Source organism: Patagioenas fasciata, chromosome 18, assembly GCF_037038585.1.
Source record: "Patagioenas fasciata isolate bPatFas1 chromosome 18, bPatFas1.hap1, whole genome shotgun sequence".
Lineage (NCBI taxonomy): Eukaryota > Metazoa > Chordata > Aves > Columbiformes > Columbidae > Patagioenas > Patagioenas fasciata.
The window spans coordinates 14,362,482-14,384,227 of NC_092537.1; the positions used below are offsets into that span (position 1 = coordinate 14,362,482).

At 58.8% G+C, this 21,746-nt stretch overlaps 2 protein-coding genes across 4 annotated transcripts; both read left to right on the forward strand.

Annotated features, from left to right (window-relative positions):
• Positions 1-6,645: 6,645 nt before the first annotated feature.
• On the forward strand, positions 6,646-14,042 carry LOC136109485 (large ribosomal subunit protein mL38-like). Of its 3 annotated transcripts, XM_071816475.1 has the most exons (3): positions 6,646-8,299; positions 10,852-10,924; positions 13,619-14,029. In XM_071816475.1, the coding sequence occupies exons 1-3, from the start codon at positions 8,001-8,003 to the stop codon at positions 13,676-13,678; spliced, it is 432 nt and encodes a 143-aa protein (XP_071672576.1). In that variant the 5' UTR covers positions 6,646-8,000; the 3' UTR covers positions 13,679-14,029. The 3 variants fall into 3 exon arrangements, with proteins under 3 accessions (XP_071672576.1, XP_071672575.1, XP_071672577.1); XM_071816474.1 differs by lacking the exon at positions 10,852-10,924 and having other exon boundaries at positions 13,619-14,042; XM_071816476.1 differs by lacking the exons at positions 10,852-10,924; positions 13,619-14,029 and adding an exon at positions 10,040-10,826.
• Positions 14,043-14,274: 232 nt separating this feature from the next.
• On the forward strand, positions 14,275-20,979 carry LOC136109758 (uncharacterized). Its single transcript, XM_065852658.2, has 12 exons — positions 14,275-16,343; positions 16,809-17,430; positions 17,568-17,662; positions 17,791-17,882; positions 18,016-18,154; positions 18,760-18,891; positions 19,095-19,172; positions 19,457-19,621; positions 19,775-19,893; positions 20,216-20,281; positions 20,374-20,512; positions 20,663-20,979. The coding sequence occupies exons 1-12, from the start codon at positions 15,921-15,923 to the stop codon at positions 20,948-20,950; spliced, it is 2,358 nt and encodes a 785-aa protein (XP_065708730.2). The 5' UTR covers positions 14,275-15,920; the 3' UTR covers positions 20,951-20,979.
• Positions 20,980-21,746: the final 767 nt, after the last annotated feature.

A 21,746-nucleotide genomic window follows, 5' to 3' on the forward strand; every position in this document is an offset into this window, starting at 1 on the left:
TTTGGGCAGCCAGGGCAGGCGCAGCCACCTCTGTTGTGAGTCTGGGGAGAGGAAACCCCCACGGTGGGTGAGGGAAAACCTCCCCGTGCCATGGGGACGTGTCCGGAGCCGGTTCTGCTCCCCCCAGGGCTGTCCAGAGGGGACATGTGGCACAGACAGTGCGGCAGAGCTGCATTTTTCAGGGCTGCCGGGGTGGCAAAGGACCACTCAGGCTGGGTATTTCCAGTGCCGAGGAACTGCCCTGTGCTGAGCGTGTTTGAGGGTGTGCAGCACAGGGAGGGGCTCTGGCGTTCTGGGCAAGGAGTGTGTGTGTGTGTCCGGTCCCAGCTCTGCCAGCCCTGGTCCCCACAGGCGGGTGGGTGAGGGCTCTGCTGGAGCACCGGGGGCTGCTGCTCTGCACCCAAAGCGGCCACACGAGGAGCTCAACAGGGGCTCTGCCTCCCCTTGGGAAGACGGGAGATGGTGTCCAGGACGGGGCAGGTGATGCGTCGGTTTCCCCCGTGCCCACCCTAGGACCGGGCAGAGCTGAAGATCCAGCGCCAGGAGCTGAAAGCCGAGGAGGAGCAGCTGGCGAGAGACAGGCAGAGGCTGGACCAGGCCTGGCAGGAGCTGAGGCTGGAGAAGGAGAAGGTGATCGGGGCCGCGCGACGTGTCCAGAAGCAGGAGGGGATGATCAGAAGCACGAAGGCGGTAAGCAGAGCTTCTGCGCCACGGTTCACAGCCGTGCACGGGCCGGCATCACAGCCGGGGTCTCACACCCCTCCTGAAGTCGTGAATCCTGTGCCGGGAGGGGAACAAGGGGATGCTCAGAGGACCCTCAGCGCAGGGCAGCGAGGCTCCCTGTCCCCAGCCTCCCCACCCGCTCTGCCTTGCAGCTCTCGGCCCAGAAGCACGCAGAGAGGGAGCGAGCCCTGCGGGAGGCACGCAGGATGCAGACCGAGTTCCGGGACAAGCTGCAGGTCCTGCTGCTGCAGCTGAAGCAGCAGCAGGAACAGGTGAAGCAGCAGTTGGAGCAGAGGAAGCAGCAGCAGGAGCAGAGGAAGCAGGAGCAGATGAAGCAGGAGCAGCTGAAGCAGGAGCAGCTGAAGCAGCAGCAGGAACAGGTGAAGCAGCAGCAGGAGCAGCTGAAGCAGAAGCAGGAGCAGCTGAAGCAGGAGAAGCAGCAGCTTGAGCAGGAGCAGAAGCAGCTGCAGCAGGAGCAGGAACAGCTGAAGCAGGAAAAGGCCTCCTTAGCCTCCATGTACAGCGCCCAGGTGCAGCTGCTGTAGTTCCAGGCCCAGCAGGTGAGGCGGGGGGAGAGCGCGGCTGGAAGGGGCTGCGGAGCCGCTGGGGGAGCGCTGGGACGTCGTCCTTGGCTCGAAGGGGTTGCCCTCTGCTCAGCCCATCCCTGGGTGGGGGACGCCGGCTCTGCTGGACTCTGGCTTTGTGCTGTCCCCGTCCTGTGCCGTCAGGTCCCCGCTGGGTCTTTCCCCAGGCAGGGACGCTCTTGGAGGCTTCCCCTGCGGGTCTTGCTCAGACTGCGAGGGTCTGGGCTCTGGAGAGCACGGGGAGGCGTCCCCTTCATGGGGGACATGGCACGAGGGAGGCTTTGGGATGCTTCTCTTGTTGGGGAGCAACACCCTGGACTGTCACCCTGTTTCTGTGGCACTGCCTGGGATCCATCCCACGCATCCTTCCTCTCTTCTCAGGAGAACAACAGTTAGAGAAGCAGGGCATCTTCTTGGAGCCCCTCAAGAAAGGACGAGACAACACTGCACGACTGTCAACAACCCCCCCGCCCTCCTCCCGTCCTGCGGACGATGACATTGAGTATACACACGCATTTATGGAGGCCCTGAGGAAAGCATCTCCGCCCGTGCAAGTAGTCGATCTCTCCTCCATTCTCCAGCCTCCCATTTCTTACAGGACCCTTTAATCAGGCTCTGCCCCAGTGGCCATTCTGTCAGCTCTGCTTCTGTCGTGACTTGTAGCAACATCGTATGGGAGACTGTGGGTACGCGTTAAAGGCCTTAGAGACTTCAGGGGCTCGTTTGGACACATTAGTGAGGATGCTTAATAAAAACAAAGGGAGGACAGTCGCAGAAGAATTTTGCTCCCTTAAATTCCTTTAGCTGTATTCTATGCTTCGACACATCGAGATACGGACAGAGAAAAAACTGCCTGGAAGATGGAGGAAGAGAATCCAAGAAGAAACAACCAAGGCCCCAGACCCAAAATTACCACTGGACCAACAGGCTCATGAAGGATGTGCGAAGAGCGGGTGCACAGACTGGGGGGGTTTACAAGCCCAAGTCTCTTTTGTCTCATGCTCCTCCTGCTGAGAGGCCCCAAGCCCAGACAGTTTCTTTGCTGTTATGCGGTTATTTATGGAGATCCCGAGGAAAGCGCCCTACAACGCTTCACCTCTGCCCGCATCCCGACCCTCCTCCCCTCTCTGGACTGCAGAGAAGACGCTAAATTAATGCAGACTGCGATTAAGTTACAAAGACGTACCCGTCATTAACCAACGACGTGGTGAATGCTTTCTAACCACCTGCAAAACGAGGGGGTATTTTTTAAGTTTTAAATCCTTCTGCCTGACAACGAGACCGGAAGATCTAGGAACACGGTGTTTCGGAGCAGAGCGCTTGGCTTACATTTGACTAGTAATTCATAGTAGGAAACTCATCCGTTGTAACTAACTTCATGCTAACCTTATGGTAGCTCACAGGAAAGAGACTGGGGAACCACCTGGTGATAACGTGAGTAGAGAAACCTTGCTGACATATTATAATCAGTCACCATTGTATAAATTAGATGATGAGGAAAAGCGGCCTCTGAATGAAACTCTGAACGGTGCGGCGTTAACGTTCTTCTTGAAGAGAGAAGGCGAGTGCAGTCAAGTGATGGACGCTGATACGTTTTTCACTTTGCGAAAACGCCCAGAGTGGCAGACAGAACGCGCTATTCACTTGCCACCCCGGGATCCAGCTGTGTTCACATTACAAAGGGAGCAGAATAAAGCTCAGGAGAAGCTGAAACCATGTTGTCCAGCACGTAGAATAAGACAGAAAACTCGCCTGATGAGAGGGGAGGCTGAGATAGAAGACTGTATGTCCCCACGGGGCGTGGAATTGAAGATGATGTGCCTTCAGCTTCCGGGGTGGTGAAGCTGTGGAGAAAGAAGAGGAAAGCGGGGGAAAGAAGCTGAGATTTTAGTTGAGACTGGAACTTCTGATTCCATTTTGAATCAGGAATTGATACCGTTAGATGAAGATTTTGCACCTCTGGTGGGAGCTGCTGGCCAACAAGACAAAGCTTTCTTCAACAGCCAATCCAAGAGAAACTGGGAAAACAAAATGGAATTCCCAAGTTCTTATCTATGCCTGGGTCTCCAAAACCGTTACGGAGACGAGACTTAGGAAAACAATTGCAAGCAACAATAACATTCAAACAAGGTGAAGTGACATTCAAGATAAAAGAGCAGCCACAGAAACCAAAGAAGACCGTATGCAATGCACTGCGAGTTTGCTGAATTTGGTGAGATGCAGTGGGTATCGAGCTTCCCAACAGAAAGCCCAGCTGATCCAGCGCCAAGTGACTTATCTGGGATTCGAGATCTCCGGAGGGCACCAGAGCTGGGGATGGAGCGACAAGAAGCTATTTGCCGGACACCAGAACCTGCAGCGGTAAAAGAGCTCCGGGCGTTTCTTAGGAGGACACGTTGGTGCAGACTTTGAGTTTATAATGATGGACTTTTAGTAAAGCCTTTCTATGAACTGCCAAACGAAGAGACTGCCAAGTTGAATTGGACAAGAGAAGCGTCTGAGGGCATTTGCACAACTAAACAAAGAGCCTGGGTCTCCCAGATATCACCAAGCCATTGGAGTTACGCTCACACGAAAGGCAAAGCGTTGCTCTGCGTGTTCCAGCACGGCAATCGAGAGCTCAGAACCGGGCGGCTGCTGCTTCCCTAAGCAATCAGATGCAGTGAGCCAAGGCTGGCCTGGATGTCGTGGAGCTGTGGCAGCTCTTGGACTCGCTGTACAGGAAGCTCCTGAGTTCACCATGGACAGAAAATGACTGTGGAAGTGTCCCATACAGTCCCAACCGTTCTGGAACAAAAAGGCACTCATGGGTTATCTCCCTCGAGATTCCTGAATGCCAGGCGGTACTGGTGGAACTGGATGATGTGAATGTTGTCGTTACCAACAGTGTCACTGCAGCCCCTTTCCTCAGCCGCTCTGTTTCTGAGCCTGTGGTCCAGGATTGCTTGGAAACAATGGGAGCTGTTTCCTCCAGCAGGCGGGATTTAAAGGAACAGCCCACGGAAGACGCCGAAGACTCCTGGTTCTCTGATGGAAGCAGCTTTGTAAAGCAAGGAGTACATAGAGCTGGGGATGCCCTAACAACTACCCACGAGGTAATCAAAGCCAAACCTTTGTCTCCTGGGACTTCTGCCCGGACAGCTGCACATGCACCAGCTTTAGAGTTATCCAAAGAGAAGAAGATTAACATTTGGACACATTCCAAGTGTGCTTTGGGAGTGGCGCGTGCCCATGGAGCATTTGAAAAGGGCCACGTTTATTAACAGCACAAGGAGAAGAGATTAAACGTGGTACTCCAGTTGCCAGAAGCTGCGCTGTTACTCGAAAAGTTGCCATCGTGCATTTCAAGGAGCATCGAGAAGGAGACACTGACCAGGAAACTGGAAATAAATTGGCAGCCGATACTGCGAGACGAGCGGCTGGGAAGACAGAGAGAGAAATGAGAGGGACGTCTCTGAGCCCGGACGGCTGCCTCCTCGAACCAGCATCAGTAAACTCTGCCTTGCAGTGCATTAACAGAGACCTTCTCAGGTTGGCCAGAAGCATCCCCTGCCCAACCAGTAAAGCTAGAACAGTAACTAAAGCTGTGTTAAATGAGACCGTACCCCGTTTGGGGGTACCCGCTGTGATGTCCTCTCCTAGAGGGCCCCCTTTTGTTGCACAGGTAGTGCTGCAAGTCAGTAAAGCATTAGAGATTGATTGGCAGCTGCAGACTCCCTGCAAGCCTTAAGCAAGTGGGCAGGTAGAAAAGAAAATGAATCATTTAATGGAACCGCAGATAAACAGCATTTGCCAGGAAACTAAGTGGAAGTAGCATCAAGCACCACCTGTAGCGCTGCTCAGAAGGAGAGGGAAGCCTCGAGCCAAGGAAAACTGAAGTGTCTTCTTTCAAGCCAATAGATGAAGTTTCTGTGAAAGCTTTTTCATGTCAGCCTTGAGAAGAGAAGTGGAATGGACTGTTCCAGCTGCTGCTGACGGCCTTTAGCGCCATCAAGATTAAAGAACAACCTGCCTGGATTCACTGTTCAAGGGTGAAGAAAGCAGTGGTAAGAAACAGACGTCGGAACCAGTAGGACCTGCCTGCCGCTTTCCAGTTCTCTCAGCGTTGATCTCAGTGACTCTAAAAAGTTATGCTCTTTAGTGCCTAAAGATCCAGTAGAAGCTGCTGTGGCTTGAACTCACCTGTCCTCTAGCAGAGGACATCAGAGCGGGGACCCCAAATCGGGGTACGGTCTCATTTAGCAAAGCTTTAGATACTTTCCCAGCTTTACTGGTTGGGCAGGGGATGCTTCTGGCCAACCTGAGGAGGTCTCTGTTAACACCAGCAAACCCCCTTTTCCAGGGAGTTTGGAGAAATCTGGTTGCTAATGTTGTCCTGCTACATCTCCTTTTCTAATTGTTCGCATTTGTACCATATTTATCGTATTAAGTTTGTTTGCCAGACAGAGTTCACATTGCTGGGTCACTTGGTTCCAAATACTACATCAATTCGCTCTTTCCTTTTAATCAGGTGTTGGGATAGAGCATCAGCTCCCCAGTGAGTTTTGCTGTGTTCCGATACGGTTTCCCGTAACGTACTGCAAGACAGAGTTTGCTGACGTTGGTTCAATAACATAACCATCATTTGGTTAACAATGTGTAAGGCTTCATGTTATTGATTCCTCTCCACCCCTGCGCTAACTCCATGGCTTTACCATCTGGTTTCTTTACGCGCACTCCATCAGCAGTCCAAACTGCAGGAAGTCACTCGTCCTTCTCTGGAGCCTCTGCTTCCTTCGGCTTTCCAGAAGGCATCTTGGTGTTTTCCCGCACATCCTTCTTTCACTGCCCTGCAGAAACTCCTTTCGCCTCTGTGCCATCCCCAACGCTGACACCGTTCTCTTGGTTAATAGGAACTCAAAGGAGAAGATAGCGATACTGCTCTGAGGACAAAACCAAGTAGTACTAACTAACCACATGCTGATAGTAGATGTTCTGCCCTTCTTTCAACTGCCTCTATTTTTGTAGCACTATCTCAAAGCATTTTGCAACTGCTAATTACGGAGATTTGATGTGAAAACCAACATGCAGCGGTGGTAGAAACTGGAAATTTGACCTGGAATGACGGAGTCCGTCTTTGAGGGCAGAAATCGGTTGGCCAAGGTCGTTGGGTCTTCATCGAGAACACGGAGAACTTGCGCAGCGACCTGCAGAACCGGGGGCTGTCGCTCTGCACCCAAAGCGGCCACGCGAGGAGCAGCTGGAGCAGCAGCAGGAGCAGCTGGAGCAGCAGCAGCAGCAGCGTCTGCATCAGGGAGGTGTCTCCTCACCCTCCCCACTGGGCCTGGGGTCACGGTGCCCAAGCCCTGAAGCTTTTCTGACAGCTTCTCTCTCTCCCTTTCCCCCAGAGACGGCGCAGCAGCGGCTGAGCACGGCTCACCAGAGAGACGGCGTGAACAGCCCCGCCAGGAGCTGCCCGTCCGCCCTGTGACACCGCTGACCGCAGCCCAGGACCTCGGTGCCCCGACCGAGGGTCTCTCCAGCACCCTGGGTGAGGCTTCCGCGCACTGCGGGTGGGAAGGGACTTGCCACTTTCTGTTGGGTTAGGGTTAGGGTCAGGCTTAGGGTTACGGTAAACTGCACTTGTACCTGTGCCTCTGGAGGCTTGGGATGCTGGCAGGTGAGCTAAAGCCCGTTTGCCCTGGCTTTGTGGTGTCCCCGTCCTGTGCCGCCAGGTCCCTGCTGGGTCTTTCCCCAGGCAGGGACGCTCTTGGAGGCTTCCCCTGCGGGTCTTGCTCAGACTGCGAGGGTCTGGGCTCTGGAGAGCACGGGGAGGGGTCCCCTTCATGGGGGACATGGCACGAGGGAGGCTTTGGGATGCTTCTCTTGCTGGTGAGCAACACCCTGGACTGTCACCCTGTTCCTGTGGCACTGCCTGGGATCATTCCCACGCATCCTTCCTCTCTTCTCAGGGGGATGATGACTTAGAAAAGGAGAAGATCCTCTTGGAGTCCCTGAAGAACGCGCCATACACCACTTCACGTCTGTCAGCATCCCGTCCGTCCTTCCGCCCTTCTCCGCACCACGATTTCTTTGAGGTTACGCAGTTATTTCTGGCGATCCCGAGGAAAGTGCCCTACTGCGCTTCACCTCTCCCAGCGCCCCGGCCGTCCTCCCTGCTCCCGACCACCATTTCTGAGAGGCTTTCGTAGAGAAAGGGCTTTAAAAGCCCAAGGCTCTTTCGCCTGAGAGGCCCCCAGCCTGGACTGTTTCTGTGCTGTACCTTTTAAGTTGTTTTTTATCTCCTAATTAAAGTATCTTTTTAAAGCGCAAACCTCTGAGACTCTGATACAGGAAACCTGGGGTCAAGAACGTTCCTGTGACAGTTTGCGCACGTGAATCCGCGTGTGGCACTGCTTTGCTGATGGAGCTGGGAAGGAAATACTCGTCCTTCTCTGGAGCCGAAAACCACACGCGGTGGTTGGAGAAACTGCCAGTTTGACCTGGAAGGATGGAGCCAGAATTTGAGGGCAGAAATCAGTTGCCCCGGGTCCTTGGGTCTGGCAACCGCAGCTTTTCCTTGTTGGGCCGATTTCTGAAAAGCCCCTGGCTCTTGTGCTGGGCTTCACCTCCCGCCCGGGTACCCCGGGGTGACAGCGGGGCCTCTCCGGTGCCTTCCGCGGGCTCTGCCCGGTCGGAGCAGCAAGGCCGGCGATGGGGAGGGGTTCCCGGGGAGGGCAGAGCCCGTCCCGCGGGGCTGTGGGGACGCTTCTAGGCAGGCTCCGCGCTAACCAGCCCCGTCGCTGCGGCAGCGGGGCATTCCCAGCCCGGCGCTGCGGTAGACAGACCCGTTGCTACGGCTGCGGGGCCTTGCGGGCCGGACCCCGCGCGGCGCAGCCCCCGTCGCTATGGGAACGGGGCCCTTCCAGTGCGGGCGGCGCGCAGCATGGCGGTGCCGCTGGCGAGCGCGGCGCTGAGCGGCGTCCGGAGCGGGCGGGCGTTCGGCACGGCCGGTGAGTCCCGGGCCGGGGAGCCCCGGTTCCCCTGCGCGGGCAGCGGGAGCCGCTTGCGGCGTGGCGGGGAGAGCGCTCGGGCGGCTGAATTCCTGGCGTGGCCGGCTCGGGGAGGCGGGGGTGGCTCCGGCTCTTCCCGGGCTCTCTCGGGAATTTGTGTCCAGTTGTGGCCCCTCAGCTCCAGAAGGACAGGGAACTGCTGGAGAGAGTCCAGCGCAGCACCAAGATGCTGAAGGGAGTGGAGCATCTCCCGTGTGAGGAAAGGCTGAGGGAGCTGGGGCTCTGGAGCTGGAGAAGAGGACGCTGAGGGGGGACTCATTCCTGGGGATCAATATGGAAAGGGGAGTGTCAGGAGGATGGAGCCAGGCTCTTCTGGGTGACAACCAGTGACAGGACAAGGGGCAATGGGTGCAAACTGGAACACAGGAGGTTCCGCTGATATCTGAGAAGAAACTTGTTCCTGGTGAGGGTGTCAGAGCCTGGCCCAGGCTGCCCAGGGAGGCTGTGGAGTCTCCTTCTCTGCAGACATTCAAACCCGCCTGGACCCCTTCCTGTGGAACCTCAGCTGGGTGTTCGGCTCCATGGGGGGATTGCACTGGATGAGCTTTCCAGGGCCCTTCAACCCCCGACATTCTGGGATTCTATGGCCCATCCTCTCCTCGTTTTGCAGGTGCTCAGAAAGCATTTACCGTGTCATTGGTTAACGATGGGTGCGTGTTTTGTAAGTGAATCACGGTGTACATGAATTGAGCAGCTTCTCTTCACTCTCCATTCCAGCGGCTGGGGCCACTGCCCAACGAGGGCATTGACGTCAGCAACTTAGAAGTGCTGGAAAAACGCTGCAGTTTCAGTCGGTGCTTGAGGCTGGTGGAGGAGGAGAGCAGGGAGCCGCGCTGGGGGCAGACGGCCCGGCAGCACAGCAGCCCCAGCCAGGTGCTCGCCCGAGGAGCTGCGCCGTGCGGGCTTTTGCTGCCGGAGGTCGAGAAAGCTGTTGCTGGGGCTGCATTTTGCCCCAGACTGCACCCTGTAAAGAGCTGATGAGGGGCTTTGGCACAAGGTTGGCTTTTTGCTGATGTAGAAGTTTGCAGAGCCCGAAAGTTTCAGGGAACCGGATGGGAGTTTTCTGGGAGGAGGGAGGCTGGCCAGGACCCGCCAAGAGACGTGGAGCGGAGTAGAGAAGTGATTCCTTGGAATCATAGAATCATTTGGTTGGAAAAGACCCTCAAGACCATCGAGTCCAACCATAACCCACCCCCGGCACTGCCCCGTGTCCCTGAGAACCGCATCTCCACGTCTGTTCAACCCCTCCAGGGAGGGCGACTCCGCCGCTGCCCTGGGTAGCCCTTTCTGGGAAGAAATTGTTCCCAGGATCCAACCTCAACCTCCCCTGGGGCAACTTGAGGCCGTTTCCTCTCTTCCTAAACCCGGTAGTGTCAGAGGAGCCAGAGCAGGAACCAGAGCTTTAGACCCCTTGCAGCAAATAACCCAGTTTGGCTGCAGAGCAGCCGCAGAGACCAGAGCTGCTCCTCGGCTGGGAAACCGCTGGGTCTGGGGGTGCGATGAGCTGGGGGGGAGGAGGCGGCAGACGCGTGGAGGTGCCGAGGGAAGGCAGAGGCGGTAGATTCGAGTCTCTGCTGTCTTGGAGTTTGCGTCTCTTTCACAGCCTCTCTAACGCTCTGCAGGCGTTTTGTGTTTGGGTGTTTTGGGTACTGGAATTTGTCACGTAGGTGATTTTTTCAGCCCTGTCTGAGGAGCCAAAGACCGACATCAGCCTGCCGCGTGAGAAGCTGCTGCGGGCAAAGGAAATCAAGGCAAGAAAGAAGATCCGGAGGGAGAACCGCCAGAATGCGGAGATGGAAGGCGCAGCGTGGCTCCGGACAGGCCTGTGTCCTGCCACCCCCTCTCCGCCCCGGCCGCGCTGGGTCCCCCGGTGTCACCTCCAGCGTTTCCCTCTCCTCGCAGCGCTGATCCCCCTCGACGAGCTCAGAGCTGAGTGGGAGAAGAGCAGCGGCCCGTTCCACAAGCAGCGCGTGGCCGAGCACTGCGCGGTGTTTCGTGACTTGTTCCGAGGGGCCGCGTTGCCCCCCGGCTCACCTTGAGGGTGGAGCACAGCCAGGAAGACGAGCACGCCGTGCCGGTCTGCTATGGGAACATGGTGACTCCGTCAGAGGAGTGTGGGGGGAGCGGGGCACAGCCTTGGCCCCACGGGAAGCCTCTGTGGTTTTCTCAGACGCTCCTGATGGGCATTGTCTGCCCCGGGGGATTTTGTTTAGAAGGGTATTTCCTCTGTGATGATCCAGACTTGTTTCTTGGACGTGATAAAGACAGAGCTTTGCAACAGGATGGCTGTCTGTCAGCAGGCTGGTGTTTCTTAAGGCTCCGGGGCCTCTCAGGTGGAGCTGGATGACTTGGTGTTGTGGCCGTGCCTGGTCTGTGCTGGGTCCTGCCCGTGCCCGTGCCCGGTTCGTGTTCGTTGCCGTGGAAATCATGACCTGGTCTTAATGGAATCTGTGGTTTCAGTGATTGACGTTCTGTTTGTGTTCCTCATTCAGGCTTCCAGTTCCCCCGCGGTGTCATCCGCGGCAGATAAAGGCTCCCTGCGGACTGTGCTGCTCACAAATCCAGGTGAGTAGCAGGTTCTTTACAAAGAACGTGTTTAAACGGGATCTTTTCCCTCTGCTGTTGGTTCGCTCCTGTTTCTTTTGGCTGCACAGGCAGAGACGATGCCGTAGCATCCGAGTAGGGATGTGTTACATATGCAGGAAAGATTGTAGCCTCCCCAAAGCTCTGGCGGTTGAGAGTTGAGGCAGGACCGGTGTCGCAGTGTAGTGGAAGCAATTCACAGTATCACAGTATCACAGTATCACAGTATCACAGTATCACAGTATGTTTGGGATTGGAAGGGACCTCAAAAGCTCATCCAGTCCAATCCCCCTGCTGGAGCAGGAACGCCTAGGTGAGGTCGCACAGGAAGGTGTCCAGGCGGGCTTTGAATGTCTCCAGGGAAGGAGACTCCACAACCTCCCTGGGCAGCCTGTTCCAGTGCTCTGTTACCCTCACTGAGAAGAAGTTCTTTCTCAAATTTAAGTGGAACCTCTTGTGTTCCAGCTTGATCCCATTGCCCCTTGTCCTATCATTCTTTGCCACTGAGAAGAGCCTGACTCCACCCTCGTGGCACTCACCCTTTATATATTTATGAACATTAATAAGGTCACCCCTCAGTCTCCTCTTCTCCAAACTACAGAGCCCCAGCTCCCTCAGCCTTTCTTCATAAGGGAGGTGCTCCACTCCCTTAATCATCTTTGTTGCCCTACGCTGGACCCTCTCCAGCAGTTCCCTGTCCTTCTTGAACTGAGGGGCCCAGAACTGGACACAATATTCCAGATGGGGTCTCACCAGGGCAGAGTAGAGGGGAAGGAGGACCTCTCTCGATCTACTGACCACCCCCCTTGTAATACACCCAAGGATGCCATTGGCCTTCCTGGCCACAAGGGCCCAGTGCTGGCTCATGGTCATCCTGTTGTCCACCAGGACCCCCAGGTCCCTTTCCCCTACACTGCTCTCTAATAGGTCATTCCCCAACCTATACTGGAACCTGGGGTTGTCCCTGCCCAGATGCAGGACTCTACACTTTCCCTTGCTAAATTTCATCAGGTTATCCCCCACCCAACTCTCCAGCCTGTCCAGGTCTCTGGATGGCAGCACAGCCTCTGGCGTGTCAGCCACTCCTCCCACCTTAGTGTCATCAACAAACTTGGGGATAGTACACTCAGTTCCCTCGTCTAAATCGTTAATGAATATATTGAATAACATTGGCCCCAGTACTGACCCCTGAGGCACTCCGCTAGACGCTGGCCTCCAACTGGACTCCGCACCATTGACCACCACTCTCTGGCTTCTCTCTTTAAGCCAGTTTGCAACCCACCCCACTACTCTATTGTCTAGACCACACCTCCTCAATTTAGCTGTGAGGATGCTGTGAGGGACTGTGTCAAAGGCTTTACTGAAGTCAAGGTAGACCACATCCACCGCTCTGCCATCATCCATCCACCTTGTCACATTCTCATAAAAGGCTATGAGGTTGGTCAAGCATGACTTCCCCTTGGTAAAGCCATGCTGACTGCCCCTAATGACCCTCTTATCCCTGATGTGCCTTGAGATGACACCAAGGATAATTCCCTGACTCCCGCCTTCTGTTTCCCCCCAGACTCCTCTCCCTCGGCAGTCTGCCTGGCAGGTGCATTAGCTGCCACTGCTCGCTCTGGGAAACCGAGGCACGGTGAAGCAGCTGACTGAGAAGTCCCTTTAATCTTGGAATTTCATCTGTTGAGTTCTTTGCTCCTCATTTGAAGCTCCGTCCTATAAGAATGAGTTACTCTTGTGCTAGGAAAGGATTGCTGGGTGGTCTTGAGCTGCTGGGGTTCTCACTTTGGGGTTGATGCTGGGCGGTTCATGCTCTGTTGGCCAGGCTGTTCTTGCGTGTTCTGATGACAAGGTCGTTACTGCTGGAGGAGAGCAAGTTCCTTGGAGTCTGCAGGGTTGTTCAGGGCTGCTCTGAGTTTGTGTGTCGCCTGAAGCCATAATCCCAGCCCTGCAAGCACTGTGCTGTCCTGTTGCTTTAAACCAGGCTGTTAAGAAAGTGGGGTTTTTTTCCTGCCTGGAGCAGAAATGTGCAGAGGGCTGGGGAAGCTGGAGAAGTTTTGGTGTGCCTTGGTTTTCCACCTCTGTTTCACAGACTCTGGGGTGCTGTGGGGAAGTAGCTGCCTGCCAGAGTGCTGCAAGAAAAGAGAATCGCCTCAGCTCTTGTGCTTGTGTCTTGTTTCCAGCCACAGGCTCAAGGTGTGAACCTTGAGCACGTTTGAGTTGTACAGAAAGCACGAGGATGCCGTGACCCCGGCAGGGCTGGCGTCTCAACAGTGCCAGCGGGACAGCTGCGTTACCTGGGTCTCCCATCAGCTCCTCAGTGAGAAATGGCCCGTGCGGGGGGCTGGGGGAGCCGTGACGCAGCCCTGGGCTGAGGCACAGGGCCGGTGCACGAGCTGTGCCCGTGGGCTCCTGCTTGGTCCCGGCACTTGTCTGGGAGCTGTTACAGCACAGACTGGGCGCTTCCGGAGCCATCCTCCCCCAAACTAACAGCAGCCTGAGGAGACAACCTCTTAAAAGCCCATTCTGAATGAGCATTTTAAAATAACACTGAGGGCCTTCACCAGGGCGTGCTCGACCAGCCCTGGTGGGTGGGGGGGGGCCTTGTTAGCGACGGCAGGCCCTGGGGTTCGGGTCTGCGCCATCTCGCTAACGCTCTGTGTCACCCCTTGACAGACAGGACAGAGCCCGTGGTTGAATTTGTGCGGCCGCCCGTTTACCATCCTCCCCAGGTGAAGTTTCCGCGCCACGAGCCCCTGAGGACCTGGACAGATAGCAAGACAGCAAGGAGTCCACGTACGGCATTTACTGGGGCTGGGCCTCCCCTCGAGGTGCTCTGCTCTGCACTGGTGGGAAGGGCTGGGCTTATCCTTCCGTGTTTTGACTCTGGGGACTGTGGCCCCCGCAGGGTGGCGGGACGGGAGGACGGACCCTCCTGCCTCGTGCTGGCATCTCGGGGCAGAGGCGCTTTGTGCCGAGCGTCCTCTCCGTCACCCGCTTGGGATTCTCTGGTCCAGGGTGGTGGGGCGGCTCCACCTGTAGACTCTGCGCACAGCACCGTGCCAACTGCATGGCTGTAAGATCCTGGAAAAATCATTAAATGAACTCAAATCAAGGATTCAGGGTTTCTGTGTATGTGTTCCCCAGAATAAGGCTCAAAGGAGCTGCCTGGTAAAATGGCAGCCGGAGGGGATGATGTCCCAATGCCCGGCAGCCTTTTCTGTTAAGGAATTGTTCCCCACATCCAACCTCAACCTCCCCTGGCGCTACTTGAGGCCATTTCCTCTTGTCCCGTCGCTTGTTCCTGGGGAGCAGAGCCCGCCCCCCCCGGCTCCAGGCTCCTTTCAGGCAGTTCAGAGATCAGAAGGTCTCCCCTCAGCTCCCGTTCTCCAGCTGAACCCCCCAGGTCCTGGTGTCACCTCCAGCATTTCCCTCCTCGCAGGGCTGATCCCCCTCGACCACATCAGAGCTGAGCGGGAGAAGAGCAGCACTTGTCACTGGCCCCAGCTGGAGGTTTCCTGGTCAGCAGCCGCTGGCTCGTGCCAGCAGTCGAGAGAGGCAGAAGAAATCCCTTCAGAACAGCTCCCTCTCCAAAGACATCCGTCTGCCTTGATCAACCGCAGGGAAAGGCATCCTAAACCAGGCACTTTGGCCTTGTTTTCAGCCCAGGTTCCCAGGTGCTGGTGCACTCGTGAGCCAGTCACTGCACATCTGCCACGAAGGGGAATCGCCTCCGAGGCCACTGTGCCGTGGGGAAAGGAAAGGATTAAACGTCGGGAGAGTTTGATTGAGTACACAACACGGATAAAGCCACTCTCTCTGCAATTAAAACTGAGGGTATTTAATTCAGTGAAATGAGATTTCATTCCCTGTGACCTGTCCGATTGTATTTTGCATCTGGGCAGGCTCTGCAGGGACTGCCACAACATTTGAGGTGTCACCAGCTGCACTGTAGGTGGTAAAGTGGGAAAGGCAGGAGGGACCCTCAGCACCTGCCATCCCGTGGATAACTTCATCACAATGGCCAGGGCGGCGCCCGCTGGCTGCTGGGGCGGCTGTTGCCGGGCAACAGAGACACTATATTGTCCCCTGTCACCTGTGCCCCTCGCCCATTTGGTCACTGGCCGTGGTGGGATCACTTGCCGTGGTGGGATCACTGTGGTGGTGGACTCATTTTGGCAGTTGGATCGCTTTTGGTGGTGGGATCGCTGTTGGTGGTTGCATCACTTTTGGTGGTGGGATCGCTGTTGGTGGTTGCATCACTTTTGGTGGTGGGATCGCTACTGGTGGTTGAACCACTTCTGGTGGTTGAACCGCTTTCGGTGGTTTGATCACTTTCGGAACTTCTATCGCTTTGGTGACTGGATCACTTTCATCACTCGGTTTGCTTTTGACACTTGGATCTGTTCGGTGACTGGATCACTTTAGTCACTTGGATTGCTTTCGGCACTTGGATCTGTTCGGTGACTGCATCACTTTCTGTGGCAAGAAGGAGGAGGAGAAAGGCTGCTGGCTGCCATTCCCTCCAACATCACCTCCGGACAGAAAAGCTCCCATCTTCCCACATCAGGCTCCGTGTTTTCTGTCAGAGCAGCAGCGATGGCCACACTCGGTCTGTTGGAGCTGCTGAACGCCGCCATCGGGACACCCCATTTGGGGGTTGTCGACTTGGTGGCCCTGCACAAGTTGCTCGAGGCCATCATCGGGCAGCTGGGCCAGCAGGAGCCGTCTGTCCTGGAGCCAGGGCAGAGCCCGACCCCCAGCCTGGCAAAGGAGCAGGACAGCAAGGACCAGCCTGGCCAGGAGAAGGAGGAAGACGGAGCCCTGGGGACTGCGCAGCAGCTCTGGAAACCAGCAGAGCAGCTGGATGAGAAGGACATCCTGGAGGGGACCGGGAGCGACTCCGAGGTCTCCTCTGTGGCCAAGGAGCTGATGCCAAAAACAGCAGAAGAGAAGGAGAGAGCCGTCTCCAAGGTAGATGCTCTTGCTGGTCCCTGGGTGCTCCCCCACGAGACGCCCCCTCCTCTGGGCTCCGCGCTGCCCTCGTGCCGCCCTCAGCCCAAGGGCTGGGTTAAGCCCGAGCTCCCGCAGCAGAGCACAGCGGGGTCCAGGTCCCCAGGGACCCTCCCCTGGGCTCACCCCCCACCTGCTCTCCCAGGAAAGGGCTTCGCTCCAGGATCTCTGGGAGGAGATCAACAAGTTTAAGGAGGTGCAGTCCGGGCTGGCAGAGGACGTGCGGGAGATGAAGGAGGAGATGCAGAAGGCGCATTCTGGCCTGGCAGAGGACATCCAGGAGATGAAGGAGGCGCATGTCGGCCTGACAGAGGACATGCGGGCCATGCAGGAGGCGCATTCTGGCCTGGCAGAGGACATCCAGGAGATACAGGAGACCCTTGGCCTGGTGAGCGTCCCCTGGTGCCCCGGGAGGGAGCCGGGCCCTCGTCCCTCCCCGCTCCCGCTGCCCTGTCACACTGTGCCCGTGCCCCACGGCCATCGGTGTCACCAGCGTGAAGGGCAGCAGGAGGGAAGAGTGGGAAGGGTGTCCCAGGGGTTGCTAAGGCACTTCTGAACTAGAGCCATCCCAACAGAACCATGGGAGGGGAAAGAGGGGAGATAAAGCTGTGGGTTCGGGGTGCTGGGCAGTGATGCTGGGGCTCCCATCCCTGGGGGTCCAATCCCCCGGGTTCCATAGCCGGGCTGAGCCCGTGATCCCTTTGCATTTGGGCTCTCATGTTCAACACGAGTTTGGCCCCGCGAGGTGGTGGTTTGGGGACAGGGGCTGGGGACACGGCGGGGGGTTCTGGGGTCTGTCCTCACGGCTGCCCAGCTGCCAGTAACCCTGCTGCCCTTTGCCTCTTCTTCCCAGGAGGGCGCTGGGGGCCAGTCTGCCCCCGCCGAGCCCACCCAGGTGGCCACGGACACCCAGGCCAGGAAGCGCTCAGCACTGGGGCCAAAGGGACGTGGGACACAGCCTGAGATGGAGACCAGCAAGGGGACTGCAGGGTCTGGCTCCCCGGGGATGCAAGCAGGGACACAGGGGGAACCAGTGACCCCTGTGAAGTTGTCAGGCGCTCCCGCAGATCACGCAGGATCTTGTGGTGCCGGCGCCACCACCCCGGGGCTGGAGCCAGGATCCCCGGGCACCCAGGCCAGCACCTCCCTGGGGACACAGCCAGGGGCCCCTGATGCCCAGGCCAGCACCTCGGGGGTGCAGCCACGATCACCTGGGACCCACACCACCACCCCTGGGGTGCAGCCTGGCTCCTCCACCTCCCAAGCCACCATCCCAGGGGATGCCCAAGAGCCGGCCAAGCCCTGGGGCACCGCCAGCACCTCCAGCTACGAGTCGGAGATGCGGGAGGTTCTCTCCCAGGTTGGGCAGCTCGGCCACCTCTGCGCTGGTCTGAAGGAGCAGGTGGAGCAGCTTAAATCTACCAAAGCTGAACATGCGGATCTTGAGAACGTGCGCCGGCTCTTCCCGGAGGGAGGTGAGAGCACGGGGGGGCTGGCGGGGGTTGTTTGGCGTGGGGACACCCTGGCTCAGGGGCTCGTCATGCTCAGAGCCTGGCCCCAAGGCTGAGACCCCCTCACCGACAGCACATCCCCTTGCACCATGTCCCTCTAGGCCGGCAGAGCATCACCAGCATCCTGGCCGACCTCAAGTGCCAGGTGGCCTTCCTGCAAGACATGGCCGGGGCCCTCCACGGGCAGGAGGAGAAGGTGAGCCGGCAGCAGTCCCCGAGGGGCTGCGGGGATGCCAGTTTGGGCAGGGAGGGGGCAGCCGAAGGGTCCCCGTGCCGGAATGACACAGGGGGCTGTGCCCTCACCGCCCCCACTGCCGTTGGCAGATCAGGAAGGTGGAGGATGCTCCCAGAAAGATGAGGGGGGCTGGAGCCGGCAGGAAAGCAGACGGCAGCGCCCAGATGACCCAACAGCCGCGGTAAAAGGATGGGAGAGGGTTTCCTACCCCGCAGGGCTGCAAGGGAGCCTGGGGTCTGGGAGCATCCCAGTTTGGGGGCCATTGGACACCCCCACGAAGGCTAAGCCTGCCCCTGCCCCGTCTCGCTGGCCAGGCCCAAGGGACAGAAGGTCAAGGCAGAGCGGAAGGAGTTGGGGAAGCAGCAGGAGCCGACCCAGGCCGAACTGGAGAAGTTTGCGGCCGAGTACGTGAATCAGTTGGTGATGGAGACAGCACAGCAGCTGCAGGCAGAGGTGAGGCCCGGGGGCAGCGCTCCCAGCCCCCGCTGGCTCGGGGGGAGTCCTGGCGGGGTCCCGGCCACGTCCCCTGGCCGGATGGGGCCATGGAGCCTCCACGGCACCTGCGCTTGTGGGCGGCATCCAGCCCGGCTCAGAGCTGAATCCTCCTCCCCTGCCAGCAGCTGGACGAGCCGAGGGCGACGGCACAGAGCGGGCGACACGAGCACGCGGGGTGCCCCGGCTGCAACTGGGACACCAGGGCGCTGCTGGGGAAGCTCCTCCAGCGCTGCGAGAAGCTCGAGGCGCAGCTGGAGTCCCTGGCCCAGAAGGCGGGCGGCAAGGTGGAGAGTTACCCAAAGTGGAGGAGACAGGTAAGGAGACGCGGTGTAGGGGGCTTGAGCTGCCAGGAGCCCCCAGGCATTTCTGCTTTGCTGTGACGTGGGGGAGCCCCTCGCTGCCCCCCTAACCGGCTTGTGGGAGTCAGCAGCATGGAAGGGAGTTAAAGCCTTGGAGCAAATGTCCTGCTTGCCCCGAGAGCCCGCGGCCACCAGCCAAAATAGCCTGGGACTGTCCCTGCGGGGCAGCCACCCCCCTGGCTCAGCACCGCCTTGTCCTCTTAGTCCCTGCAGCAGGACGAGCAGCTCAAGTGCCTGCAGGCCAGCATCATGCAGCTCCAAAAGGACTACGAGAAGTTCAGCTCGGCCCTTGCAAACCTCCAGCAGGATCGCCAGCAGGAGCAGAAGGACATCAAGGTGGGTGGCTGTAACCCGCAGGCAGAGCCCAGGCTGGGACCCCAAGGGATCTGTCCCCCTGCCACCCTGCTCGCAGCCCTGCACAGCTTCCCGATGCCTTTTCTGGAGGTTTCTGATGGGCTGGGGAGGCAGGGGGTGCTCGGCTGGCCGGGGGGCAGCTCCGACCCTGCCGTGGCGTCACGGGCTGCTGTCTGCCTTGGAAGGCTCTGTCCCAGGCCCTGGAGCGGCTCAAGAAGCAGAAAGCAGACAAGGAGCAGCTGCTGGTGCTGGAAATCGATGAGGTAGGGGCTCGAGGGACCCTGGTGCCAGCCAAGGGTGTCCCGAGCACGGTGACAAACGCCCCTTGTCCCTTGGGTGCCGGCTGGCAGAACCAGCCAGGGGGAGGGAGGATTTCCAGCCCTGCTGCGGGTCCCTTGCCAGGTCCCTCTGTGACCCCGAGTCCCTTCAGCTGGTGGGAGCAACCCCACGGGGGTTATGGGGTGAAGAGGGCCACGCAGCCACTTCTCCCTCTCGCGTTGTCCCTGCATCCTGTCCCCACCGCTCTCCTGCCTTTCCCCATTGCTAGAAAGCAGACAAAGCCGCCCTGGCTGACAAAGTCAGTCGCAGGCAGTTTGAGGCGTGCGAGGAGCGGCTGAACAAGGCGGTGGAGGAGGTGACGAGCCGGGTGACGGGCCAGGAGGAGGGCTGGCACCGGTTCCAGAAAGAGCTGCAGAGACAGATGGACTGCAAGGTGAGGGCTCGTCCCCTCCACGCAGAACTGGCACCTTGGGGGCCTGGCAGCCTGAGGCAGCATCCTTGTGAGGGTGCCCCCTCCCGGCTGTCCCCCTGGGCACCGCCATGTCCCATCGTGGGGTAGATGGCTGAGGGTGTCACCCGTCCACAGCTGGACCGCCGGGAGCTGGGGGCGTTCCGGGAGCAGCAGGAGGAGCGGTGGAAGAGCCTCAGCGGGCAGCTCCAGAAGGAGCTGCAGCCAGAGCGTGACGATGCCGCTGGGATTAGGAAGTGAGTGCGATGGGGACAGCGGTGGCTTTGGCAGTGCCGGCCCTGTTCCTGCTGGCTGTCCCAGCTCGTGCCGCTGTGGTACCCTGGCGTGGGAGCCGAGTGGGCAGCGCCCCTGGGGATGCTGAGCAAGTGGCTGTGCCTTGTGCTCCTGCCAGCTGCAGCTTCCCAGCGACGGAGGCGGCACAATGAGGGGGCACGTGTGGGAGGAGCCCTCCCGAACCAATCTTGGGGGGTGGGTGCAGAGGCTTTTTGTGGCAGGGGACGGTGTGCAGGTGGGGCTGTGCCCCCCAGGAGCTCCCCAGCCCTTTTCTCCCCGCTCCAGGCAGCTGCTGCCTGGTTTCCATTGCCTGTCCTGCGACCGGCCCCTCCACATGCTGGCGCCTGGACCGTGAGTAACTGCCCCCTGACCCCTCCCTGGCGTCGAGTGACACATGGGGTGCCACCTGCCGGGCACTGAGCACCCCGTGTCCTGTCCCACAGGGAGCGGACGGGCGAGTGCAGGTACCCCACTGTTCCGCGGAGCTGCGGGGGCCCACACACCCTCACGCCCCCGCGCTTCCAGCCCCAACCGCCCAGCACCCCACGGCCGTCCCCACCCAGCGCCCGCAGCCCCAACAAGGTAGGGATGACGGAGGTGGGGAGGGGGATGCTGAGCCTGCAGGGGATCCATCCGTGCCTCAGTTTCCCCAGGGAGAGCTGGCTGGGGGAGGGTTGCTGGGGGATGCGGAACGGGGCCCCGTGTTTGGCTCACACGCTCTCCCCTTCCCAGAAGGACGCGATGCAGCTGTCGGGCCAGGACGGCACTGATGGGAACCGGCAGGACGAGCAGCTCGCCATGATGGGGGGCTCTCAGCTGCCCCCAACGCCAAGGGCCACCCCAGACACCTCGACCTCGCTGCTCTCGGCCGTGCTGCTGCACCGACCAGTCCCGTCTCCCAGACGCTTCACCCTGGCACCGAGTCTGCTGCCGCCCATCCAGCCCCCCCGCGGTGAATCACCCCCTGACAGCCGCGCAGGACAGGGGTCCCGGCCCCGGTCCCACCGCCCCGGGCGCTGAGCAGGCAGCGGCTGCAATAAACGGTGATGAGCAACCAAGCGCCGGTGTGGTCTGAGTGGGGGTCCCTGGGGCAGGATGGCAGAAAGCCCCGCCGTGTTTGCTTTTTCAGGAGAAAAATAAGACCTCAAAAGGCACTTTGGGGGTGCCCAGGTGGATCCGGTGGTACCCGGGGCTCCCCAGAGGGAGCAGGGGAGCAAACCAGTGGGCACCAGGGCAGAGCCAGCAAAGGCCCATCCTGGTGCCTTTGGAATTGTCATTCAAAGGGTAGATGAGCACAGCTCGGCTTCAGCCAGAACACCTCTATGCCCTTATTTTTTGTTATACCCCCACGTTCTCTTTCCTGCCCGGTGGCCGAGGGGTGTGGGGTGTGTGTGCTTAGGGAACCCCTCGTACCCGCCAGCTGCCTGCATGCTGCTGCTGCTTCTCTCTGCATTTAAACACATTACCTAAACATATTAAAAAAAACACAAAACAAAATAACAGGGGGTCTGTGGGGCAGGAAAGGCTGGAGGCTCACGGGCTGGGGCTGAGCCCGATGCCTCCAGCCCCACGCACCTTCGCACGAGGCTCGAGCGCTGCCACGCCGCTCCCATAGGGCCCGCAGCAGCTGCCGTCTTGGACACGGGCAGCGAAGCCACCGCACTGAGGCCGCGCCTGGTACCGCCAGGGAGAAGGGGGAACGGGTTGTGGTGCGAGCCACCCTCGGGGTGCGGGTGGTGCACCCTCTGAGGAGGGAGAGTTTACGCCCTTTGAGGCCCCCTTCTCAGGTACCAGCGCCCTTCAGGCAGTGGCTGAT